Source organism: Chiloscyllium plagiosum, chromosome 2 (assembly GCF_004010195.1).
Source record: "Chiloscyllium plagiosum isolate BGI_BamShark_2017 chromosome 2, ASM401019v2, whole genome shotgun sequence".
Taxonomy (NCBI): domain Eukaryota; kingdom Metazoa; phylum Chordata; class Chondrichthyes; order Orectolobiformes; family Hemiscylliidae; genus Chiloscyllium; species Chiloscyllium plagiosum.
In genome coordinates this window covers 132,678,778-132,691,028 of record NC_057711.1, presented here as the reverse complement: position 1 = coordinate 132,691,028, position 12,251 = coordinate 132,678,778, and the positions used below count along the sequence as shown (strand labels likewise).

At 39.3% G+C, this 12,251-nt stretch overlaps 1 protein-coding gene across 7 annotated transcripts in view; it reads left to right on the top strand.

The window, feature by feature from the left end:
- Nucleotides 1-12,251, top strand: part of LOC122564059 (transcription factor RFX3-like) — a 309,606-nt gene that overhangs the window by 162,700 nt on the left and 134,655 nt on the right. For all 7 annotated transcript variants that reach the window (XM_043718555.1, XM_043718547.1, XM_043718574.1 and 4 more), the window contains one exon: nt 9,803-10,061. In XM_043718555.1, coding sequence (XP_043574490.1) covers nt 9,803-10,061 — 259 coding nt within the window. The remainder of the gene's footprint in view (nt 1-9,802; nt 10,062-12,251) is intronic.

Genomic DNA, 12,251 nt, shown 5'->3' with positions numbered 1-12,251 from the left:
AGAAGATGATTAGGGGGTTAGATAGGGTTGACAGTGTGAACCTTTTCCCGCGTATGGAGTCGGGTATTACAAGGGGGCATAGCTTTAAATTAAGGGGGGGTAGATATAGGACTGAAGTTAGGGGTAGGTTCTTCACTCAGCGAGTCGTAAGTTCATGGAATGCCCTGCCAGTAGCAGTGGTGGACTCTCCCTCTTTATGGGCATTTAAGCAGGCATTGGATAGGTATATGGAGGATAGTGGGTTAGTATAGGTTAGGTGGGCTTGGATCGGCGCAACATCGAGGGCCAAAGGGCCTGTACTGCGCTGTATTCTTCTATGTTCTATGTTCTAATAATGTTATACTTTAATGATTATTGGCTAACTTAACATTCACACAAATTTATTAAAAAAGGGCCAAAGGGCCTGTACTGCGCTGTATTCTTCTATGTTCTATGTTCTAATAATGTTATACTTTAATGATTATTGGCTAACTTAACATTCACACAAATTTATTAAAAAGCTGAGACAAATGCTGGTTCAAATCCTAATGGACTAACCATTGAAAATGGAAAACAATAAGACTGTTTCAATAATCATTTACATTTCACAACTGTTGTGCGATCCTAGACACACCAGAGATGTCTGATGCCCTTCCTTACGTGAACCCTAGAAGACAAAAATTCACTGACAGTTGTTTTTAAACACACAAACCTGAAATAACACTCTTTTGCTAGAATTAGGAGGGAAAGTGGGGAGTTATTGATTATAAAATTCAATTTTGAAGCCACCTTATTTTTAGTACCCCAGGTGCCTTTGGCCCAAATAGAACCAGTCCAGACTCTCTCATTGTGCTGGACCATATTTTGGTGAGTTCTTTGACACAGTCAGTCATTGTCATAGTGATGGAAGTATACAAATTGTGATGTTAGTCAAATGTGTTGATCTGACTCTCGTGTCATTTTTGACTCAATAGTCCAGCCAACATAGTCTCCTAAACACTCATCATTGCACATGCATTCAGTATCAGAAAGGACATGCCCAATAGCAATATTTAAAGGAATTTATCATCACCGCATTCCTACAGTGCAGGAAAAGGCTATTCAGTCCATCAACTCTGCCCTGACTCCCCAAAGAGCATCCCACTCAGACCCTCACCCAATCCCTATAATTTTGCATTAACCATGGCTAATCCACTTCGTCTGTACATCTCTAGACACTATGGACCATTTTAGCATAGCCAATCTACCTGGCCTGCACATCTTTGGACTGTGAGGAAACTGGAGCACCCAGAGGAAACCCATGCAGACACAGGGAGAACATGTAAACTCCACATAAATAGTCACCCAAGGCTGGAATTGAACCTAGGTCCCTGGAGCTGTGAGGCAGCAGTGCTAAACACTGAGCCACAGTGCCACCCACTAATGCTTAGGTTAGTTGCTGATTTAGTTTTGCTAACATACTGAGCTATTAGAAATGTTTTGGTAATTTGTGCTATTTTCATGCTGGTGAAGCCAGAGACAGTTGCATCCTGCACAACATTAACACAATGAGGCTACCTAGAGTAAGGTAATCAACTGAGGAAGAGGAGCAGCTAAAGAGGATGCAACCAACATGTGACCTTTCCAGCCAGAATATTCATGATCAGTTTATCTGACTATCAATGTAAACAACTCTCATGCCCTATTTGTCCCATACTTGGCCATCTCTCTTGCTCTGATCATCACTGTGTCTTCCAGGCCATTACTAAACAAACCAACTTTATCATATAACATACACAGTTGAATAGTCAACTAATCGCCATGTGCATTCCCTTAGTGTCTACTTTGTTACTTTGCCAGTGCTACTGCTTATTGAGTACTCGTGCAAGAGTTGTAGCATGAATGGTTGAAGGCAGTTGACTTTCAATGAGGGGACTTATGAAATAGTCTCGAGCGTTCATACACTTAGAAGGTCCAGCTTTGCACTGCATCACCTCGACATAAATGGCAACATTTGAAGGTTGGAGTTTAAAAGCCAGGAAGCCTTGTTACAACTGTACATGGAGTTGGTGAGACCGCACCTGGAGTGCTGTGTGCAGTTATGGTTTTCTATTTAAAAAGGATATGTTTGGAATGGAGGTTGTTCAAAAGAGATTTGCTATCAAGGATGATTTCTGGGATGAAATGGTTGACTATCAAGAGGAGCTAATATGTTAAACTTTTATTCATTAAAGTTCAGAAGAATGAGGGGTGATCTAATTGGATCATTTAGGATTCCCGGGGACTTGGGTTAGATGTTGAAGATGTTTTCACTGGTGGGGGGATAGGGGATGTAGTTTCATTTAAAACCGAGATTCAAGTAGATTTCTTCTTCCAAAGGGTAGCATATTTCTGAAATTCTCTATCCCAGAGGGTTGTGGAGACTAGGTCAGTGAAAGTGTTTAAAAAGGAGGTGGATTTTTCAAGCATCAGGAAGTTGACGGCTATGAAAGCAGACACAAACAAGGAATTAAGGCCTGGGGCGGGTCAGCCGTGAAGTTGTTAAATAGTGGAGACAGGCTTGATGGGCTGAATGGCCTAATCCTGCCCAATTTCTCATGTCCTAAGGCTGGCTGACAGCTGAAGCATGGGCATTGGCTTTGGTGAATGGATAGATGTAAAAGTCAGCAGTTTCCTACCCCATAGTATTAGTAATAATAATATTAGTAATTTGGTCAAGCAGCGATTGCTGAACTGGTATGAGAAGGAGCATGCCTTTTGAACACTGGAATTCGAAGCTAGAATAGAAGCAGTCTGAGCTTAGATGGTGACAAGCCTGTTTACAGTATGAGCTTCCACTCAGAAATTGAGTGGCTTCTTCCTGTGTTGCATTGGAAGCTGGAGCAATGGCCAGTGGTTGCTGCGTCACAATTGGATCAACAGTGAATTGTATACAGTGGAAAGGATGGGCTTCATGTTTGTCATGAAACTGATTATGTTAGAGCCAGACTTCTTCTTGCTTCTAGCAAGTGACAAGTCTGTTTGGTAGGCCCATCGATGTACTAAACATCTGTGTTTTCCTCATCTTTAAACAATCAACAGAACTAAACTGGAAACATTAATCACGTGAGAAGATGGGTCAGTATTGCATTAAATTTATAGCTTAGCTGGTTAAATTATCTTATGTAATTAATAATTATTGAGTAATACTTCTAAATTTAATTATTTAAGTAAAATATATATAGCTTCGCAGATGATGTGTAAGAGCTGTGGGATGTAGTGGGCACTAGTGTGATTTTCATCAACACGTACAATAAATGTCTGCAACTTGAGCAATTTCAATTCAGATTTGACAAGCTGGAATCTGAAATTGAGACACTACTATGTATTTTGTAGGAGCACATTACTTGGAAGTCAGTCACATTCTTTGGGTTTGACACTGTGATGTTTGCCTGCACTCAGGAATGAGGGTGGATAGCTACAAGCAAGACAGATATAGGATCTGGAAGGTAGCGCTGAAAGAGACTTGGCCCTTGTTAGTTTTCAGTAAATTCTAGATTCTTGAAGGTAGAATAAATTAAAATAGGACCTGCAGGGTGGATCAGGTAACTGGTCATGGCACTAGAATGCAGGAATTCATTTAAGTGGGGAGAGTAAATACGAATGTAGTGTCTGGAACAGTGTGGTAGGGGATGAGGGGATTGCTGCAGTTCTCTGCAGCCCAGAATGAGAGTTCGCAAGGCTATGTATCTTCCTGGTGCCATGATATAGGCCTTCTGCTTATCTCTGGAGAGTAACATGCAGTGGGATGGGGAGGAAGCAGTTCTCACGTGTAGTACCAATGATATTGGTACGGCTAGGAAAGAGTTTCTACTTAGGCTGTACAAGCAGCTCGGGGCTAAATTGGAAAGTAAAACCACGAAGCTAATAACTTTGGATTGCATGAGAATATATAGCAGAACTGACTGTAGTAATAGATGAATCATTTTTGGGATTGCAAGTAACTGTACTCTATATGTAATTCCAGTGTTTGAGCTGGTGTTTGCAAATATCAGATGCTCCAAGTGCTTTGTATTTTTGAAATCAATGATAGATTAACACAAGATGTGATAATACACATAGAAGTAGGAGTTTAGTTCTTTGAGCTTGTTCCTACATTCACTTGAATCACGGCTGATCTGTACTTGAACTCGTAGTATATTTTTAATCCACCTTTTTCTCATCTATCTTATAAAAATCTATTGATTTCAACTATCCAATTATGAGATGGTAACGTAGTGGCAATCTTACTGAACTAATGACTGAGTGGCTCAAGGGATAGGGGTTCAAGATCCTATAATAATTGGTGGAACTCACATTCACTTAATAAATCTAAAATATAAGGCAAGTTCCAGAAATGATGACCTTGATAGATATCATTGATTATTGTAAAATCCACGTGGTTCACTCATGTCCTTTAGGGCATTACCAGAACCACAGCAGTGTGGTGGTTGACTCTTAAACTGTCTTCTGAAATTGCATAGTAAACCTCTCCGTTCAAAACCAATTAAGGATGGAGAACAAATGCTGTCCTTGCTTACAATTCTACATCCCACGATGCACAAAGGACGGGAATGCGTTTTGTTGAAGTGAGTTCCAGAATTCCACTATCCTTTTATAGGAAGAAATGCTTCTCAAATTTTGTCTCAATAGCTTCAGCTGAAATTTTAAAGTTATATCTCTATTCTTAATTCTGCCATCACACGACAGAAAATCAGGAAGGGTGAAGGAAATCCCCCTTTGTCTCCAATTATTTTGAAGGAGTGGATTCTCTGAGGAGGCAGAGCAATCGACTGAAGCCAAAATGAGATAATTCATGAATGTGGAAATAGACATTCTGTTGTAGGCTAAACTGTGTCCCCCAAATTCTTTTGTGTCTATTGGTGTATAATGATATATTGAGAAGATCTGTAGCTCAAGTTGAGGTTCTGGTTGTCTATTTGCTCGCTGAGCTGGAAGGTTTGTTTTCAGATATTTCGTCACCAAACTAGGTAACATCAGTGAGCCTCTGGTGAAACGCTTGGGTTATGTCCTGCTTTCTATTTATGTGTTTAGGTTTCCTTGGGTTGGTGATGTCATTTCCTGTGTTGATGTCATTTCCTGTGTTGGTGATGTCATTTCCTGTTCCTTTTCTCAGAAGGTGGTAGATTGGGTACAAGTCAATGTGTTTGTTGACAGAGTTCTGGTTAGAATGCCATGCTCCTAGGAGTTCTCGTGCATGTCTCTGTTCGGCTTGTCCTATGATGGATGTCTTGTCCCAGTTAAAGTGGTGTCCTTCCTCACCTGTATGTGAGGATACTAGTGAGAGTGGATCATGTCTTTTTGTGGTTAGTTGACGTTCATGTATCCTGGTGGCTAGTTTTCTCCCTGTTTGTTCAGTGTAAATTGGCTTGATTTAAATAACCATATAGCAGATAAGTACATCAATTGCAAAGCTTTAACACAGTCTTATAAATGTACTGAAATGTTCAAGTATCAAGATTAACAAATAAGAGTACAATAGTATTTCAATCTGTTGTTACCACTGAAAGAGATGATAGCGAACATTTGGACAAGAATGCTAAGCAAAATATTGTCCTTAGGGTAGCTTAAGTGCTCATACACCATTAATTTATGAATTCCCATTGTTAATCTAATAAATAAATTTCTGTTTAGAAGCATTTATGCAACATTAAAATATGGAATAATCATATTAGAGGTTGGAGAATTCTATGTGCTTTATCAAATAGGTTTAACTCAGTGCATCGTGAGATGTGAGCCAAGAGCAATAAGTTTAATTTGAAGAAGCAGGCTGAGCTTCCGCCTGACATTTAAACAGATTATTATTAGTCAGCGGAGAAGTCACTACCTTCTGACCACTGACGCATAGATAGAAAATTAATTGAAACAAAGGGAAAGGGGAAAAAACACCACTGTTTTGAAAATTTAAGTCCATGAGACATAAAATCAGTGTTCTGCAGTGGTTTAGCAAATTAGACAGGTAGGACTGAAAGTTTAACTCCTGAATTTAGCTTGCCATAGCAATCCATGCCCAGTTGTTTAAAAGAAATGGAGTTAGCCTCGTGCTTGAGGTGGCTTGTTTACTCCCAAATTATTGCTTTTGCTGTCATCATGAGCTATGTTATTTAGTTGCTCGAAGCTTAAGTGACAAAAATCTCAACCCTATTCTGCTTTCTTCCTGTAACCCTTGATCCCTTTTATACTGAAGAACCCAGCTATCTCAATCTTAAATATACTTAAATGACCTGGCTTCAATCGCCTTCTGTGGCAGTGAATTCCATAGATTCACCACTCTCTGGCTGAAGAGGTTTCTCCTTATCTTTGTTCTAAAAGTTCTTCCCTTTACTCTAAGGCTGTGCCCTCAGGTCCTAGTCCCTCCTATCAATGGAAACATATTCCCAACAACTATTCTATCCAGGCCATTCAGTATTCTGTATGTTTCAATTAGATCCTCCCACCCCCCCCATCCTTCTAACTCGATGTCGGGAAGTGTAGACCCGGAGTCCTCAAACGTTTCTCATACATTAAGCTTTTCATTCCTGGGACCATTCTCATGAACCTCTGAACACACTCCAGGGCTAGTACATCCTTTGTAAGATATGGGTCCCAAAACTGTGGACAGTACTCCAAATGTGGTCTGATAGACCCTGTTAGAGCCACAGAAGTACATCCTTGCTTTTATATTCAAGTCCTCTCAAAATAAATGCCACCATTACATTTGTCTTCCTAATTACTGACTCAACCTGCAAATTTACCATGAGAGAATCCTGGATGAGAACTCCCAAGTGTCTTTGCACTTCAGACTTCTGAATTTTCTCCCCATTTAGAAAATAGTCCATGCCTCTATTCTTCCTACCAAAGTGCATGATCTCATACTTTCCCTCATTGTACTCCATCTGTCAGTTCTTTGCCCACTCTCATGACCTGACCAAATCCTTCTGCAGCATCTCTGCCTCCTCACTGCTACCTGTCTCCCTACCTCTCTTTGTATTGTCTGCAAACTTAGCCAGAATGCCCTCAGTTCCTTCATCTAGATTGTTAATGTATAAAGTGAAAAGTTGTGGTTCCAACACTGAGCCTTGGGGAACATCACTTACATTTGCCATCCTGAGAAGGACCCTTTTGTGCCTATTCACTTTCTGTCAGACAGCCAAGCTTCTATCCATGCTAGTACCTTGCCTCGAACACCATGGCCCCTTACTCAGTAGTCCTCCTATACATGTCAAAGGCCTTCTTGGAGTCCAGGTAGATAAAAGCCATTGGCTGTCCTTGGTGTAACCTGCTCGTTACCATCTCAAAGGATTTAGCAGATTTGTCAGGCATGACTTCCCTTTGAGGAAACCATGCTAATTTTGTCCTACTTTACCATAATCTTCCAAGTATTCAGAAGTCTCATCCTTCGCAATGGATTCCAAGATCTTAACCACAACCGAGGTTAGGCTAATTTTCTGCCTTTTGCCTTACTGCCTTTTTAAACAGGGGTATCATGTTGGCAATTTTCCAGTTCTCTGGGACTCTCCCGGATTCTAGTGATTCTTGAAAGAACATCATTCATTAATCAATACTGGTATTGACCTTTTTTTTTATTGTTAAACTTATTAATGACTAAATCATAATCTGATAATTGATCATTCAATTGTAATGCCTCAGATTTGGATTATTTAATTCCTGATTGACAAGGAAGGAAGCAATAACTAGGAGCAGGTATGATAAAAATATTTCTGTGGTCAGGACCATATGTTCCAGTGTTCAGAATAACTTTGCCAAATGATCAAACTATACATATTTTAAAAATTATGTGCCAAGTAATATTGTTTTGTATTTAAATGTCCAGTTAATATAACACTGAGTAAACCTTTCTTGATTTTCCTCACATGCTGTGAGTTTTGCCAGCATTGAATTTTAATCAACTGAGTAGATTATATTCCCATTTGACTGTTGTGTTTTTCAATAGTGCTTCTATATATTACACTTGATCGAACATCTGGTTGACAAGTGGCATGTTCTGTGTATATATAATTGGAAGGGATAAAACATGAAGAAAGTTGCTCCTCATATCTGTATAAGTTAATGTTTTACTATCACATAGAAACACTGCCTCTGGCAAAATTTGATTAATCATTTTATTGTCAAAATCTAAGGAAAAATATACTGCAGTTCGTCACCATAATTGCCAGGGTTTTCAAAATAAAAGTTCATTATTTATTTATTAATTATTTAGTAGTTTGCAAAGTTCACATTTTAGAAATTTTGCTTTCTTAAGAATTTGCTTTTATTTTCCAGTTTAAAAGCGTAAAACATATGTCCAGATGTTATGATCAGTGGCAATAATCATCTTCAGTGAGGTGGTGAGTCAGAGAAAGTGGTAGGTATGTGATTGAGGTGTGTAGATGAGAGTCACAGATGGGAAGATATTTGGGTCAGATACAGTTGGATGGTCAGGAGGGGTTGTCAAGTTGGTTGGGAGGTGAACATGGGCTTGGGGTGATGTGGATCATTGGATGGTTGTCAGGTTAAGATGTAGTTGGGGACATAGCCAGGGAGATTGGTCATGAGGATGTGATTAAATATGGTCTTGAGATTGTTGCCTGGGTTGTGGGGTGATTTATCGGTCCAGTAGGTAGTCTGGAATTGTTGGCATGTAAGGGCAGTTGTCAAGCATTCCAGAGGTGTTATTTGGGATTGGTTATTATTGTTGAGCCAAATTTTAATCTTTCTACTTTGTCCTTGGTAACCACTGAAGGTGCATATCATCAGACTATCCAAAGGCTTACACTGTAATCCAGGATCGGAGAAATTCAGAGGGTCCTGGGGAACAGGGAAGTTGCCCGTTAGAAGCTGAAAATTCCATGCATCAGAAAATCTGGCCCATTTAAAAACATTTTAATCTCACAATGTTATCTACAGTGTTATGTCATGAAATGGCATACATTTTGCACCATCTGAGCAATGGCAATGATGAGCAGATTGTCACTGCAGTCAAAAATTCTTTCATATTGACGCTAGTAACGTTCATCTAGGAACCTCTAAACCCAACTTTCGTAGAAAGGCATGGCACAGTGTTCTTGAGCACGTCCATTAGAGCAGAGTTGAGGGAAAGCAGGACATGCCTCCTATTTATCAGCCATCAGGTAAGTTTAAAGAACTTGTCTTTGAATGTCAGTGAAGGGGTGAGTGGATGAGTGAGTGAAATGGGTAGATTGAGTGTGTAGTTGGATGGTCATGGAGATTGGTCCACTTGGGGGTATGTGGTGTAGTAAGGCTGGTAGGATTAGTCAGGCCACAGGTCATGTTAGGGAGTGGTAGAGTCATCAGTTTGATTGAGGTGGGGTGTTGGTAGTGGTATTGAGGGTGTGTAGTTGAGTCAGATGTAAGGGTAGTTTTTTTGTGGGTCAGAAATGGAGCATCAGTTGTGAAATTACCCAGATGTTAAACTAGATTTTAAAATGTCTAAATTTCCTGAATAACCATAGGGGCAGTTACTGTGGACCTGTCCCACAATCTTACTGAGAGTTAGGAGGATTGTCCATTGGACATGGAAAGTTCTTAGGCAATTCCTACATAGATCTGTACATCGGAACTTCCAAAATGTCTTAACATGCATTTTCGATCTCTTGTCTGGTCTCTGATGTTTGGAGACCAGAAGAATTTGCTCTTTATCCCAGCAATGCATTCAGTGAGAAAGTTATGTTGAAACACCAACTTGTAGTTTTTATCATTTTTAATAATGTTAATATTGATATATCTAACTTTCTACTGTTGAAAATACTATAGAAGGATCAACAATGTAAGAATATTAAATTTTATAAATGATGCTTCTCCTCAGACGCTCAACTACCTACCCTTACTCAGAGGCCCAAATGTATAGCCAGAACGCGGGAGGAACATATTTCGACTCCCAAGGAAATTCTGCCCAGGTGACAACAGTGGTCTCGTCCCACAACATGGTGGGCACTGGCGGTATTCCAATGGGCGTTACAGGCGGTCAGATAATCAGCAGCTCAGGGGGTGCCTATCTCATCGGCAGCTCAATGGATGGATCTAATCACCCAGTTAGCCACACGACACGTGCTTCTCCAGCAACTGTAAGTACTTGTAGAAAATAATGCACTATGCTTTGGTTTGCTACAAATTTTAATTTATTTTCTGTTAATTGTGTTGTTTTCAAATTTTTGAACCAGGGATCGAGGCTGAGTTAACTGAAAACAGGTGCTGATACATTTGTAATTTGTAATTACAATTTTCTGGCTGGAAATGACTAGAACCAATCTTTTGTTCAATTCTTCACTTCATTTATGATTTTTTTCACTGTTTCTGTTTTACGAAAATAATTTTAGAAGTGCAGTTTCATGATTGCTTAACACTGTACCTCATTGACGCACATTTTAGCATAATTAACTCATAATGGAGTCTAAGTCCATAGCATGGCTTGCTTGGAGGCAACAATCCTTACACCATATAATGATTGGTCTAAGTATTTTATTTCATTAGTAAAGAGAAACAATCATGGGAGTTGCAGGGAGGCTAAGTAGTGACCTGAAAAAGTCTTCAGGACAATTGCTGCATCTGATTTCCCAAGATGTTTCCATGAGAAAGTGAAGTACATTATTTATGTCTCATTGGTGACCAGTGGTTCCAGTGAAGATTGCTAGCTGGGCACAGGCTTGTCACTTGCCCAGCTAATTACTAGCACATTTAGGCCATAGGCCTCCTATTTCTCTATTATAGGGACCTAACATATTCAGTCATCTGGTAGACACACTAGAACAAATTATGCAATGAGACCAATACCAATGCAGAAAATGAGCCCAAGGTGCATCAGTTTCTAACCCCTTACTACATTTTAATTACCTTTGTACATATTTTCAAATCTGTGGGGTGTTACATTCAGAAAAAAATTGTTACATAATTCCAGGGGTTATTCCCTGTTGGAATGACATTCAGACTTATCAGTGATTAACTAAATTAAATTCTATCTAATATGCATGTATTAACACTCAGCTTTTATCTCTCTAGACTGCTTTAGTTATCGTTTAAAGAGTGGTTTATTGTTAGGTTTATATGTAGGCAGTGCCAGACGCACATCAAGGTGTGTAAAAGACTGATGCGCATTTGGCCTTGCAGCTGCAACCATTGTTAGTAACTGTGGTTTTCCCCTTACTATCCACTGTCCTTGTTTTCTACCCACACTCAGCCAATGATGTGAGTGATCAGGACAAGAGCTGAATGTGAATTACATGGGAGGGATGTACAAATGTGACGAAATTTCATAACAGATAAGGTGAGGAGGGGGAAAGATATAATATGGGAGAGATGGAATGTTTGATGTGATGATAGAAATGGTTAAGTGAGAGAAAATGGTGGGAACAATTATTTGATTATCCTGAAAATGAAAATTCACTAGATACGAAGGAAAAATGGTCAAAGAAAAGCTGTCAGATGATTGTTTTTAAAAGTCAGCATTTATTCAATAGATGAAGATTATAACATCCCATACCTTCCAGATTTTCAACCAATGTAACTTCACTGGACAATATCACCATACAAATGTAAACTCTGAGAACAAGCAGTTATAGATATTTTCATTAAAATATTCAGATGTATTATCAAACACCTCTGGAAGCAGGTATAACTTGAACCCAAGCCTTCTGAGCTAGAGATAGTGACACTTCCACCGCTTCACAAGAATGCTTAAGGAGTAGTTATAATGTTGCTAGGAATTCTGGAACCTAAACAAGATTTTTGCCATGGCATTATGTTGTGAATGCTTAGCTGGTAATCAAAAGCTATAATGATCTCAGCAAGAGTTCTGAGTACGTAATTAGATTAACTATTTTAAGACCCCATTAAAGCGTTAGGTGTCTTTATGGTGTCTGAACTAGGTTTTGTTTGTTTTTATATGGGATTAACAATTGAAATTTAAAAGCTTTGAATGGGAATGGTTTTCACCAAGTTGGTAAGCTAGGGTTTAAGAGGACTCAGATGGTGTGAATGCTAGTTCAGGTGCATGGATTGGCACTTAACATGGAGGATATCAGTGCAGCAGTATCTATTTAGAAGTGTTATTTGATTGAGAAATAAATGTAACTAATTAGAAAGGCCGCACATTGATGTTCGAAAAAATTAAAGGGTAGGGATTTATGTGGAACGTGGAATTAACCATTTAAAGTTTCCATGTCAGCGAGCATGAAAAACGAGAAAGGTTCATTTCAAAATTAGGGTATACAGAGGAATCTCAATTATCCGAATATTGGATCATCCGGCAAGATCGCAAA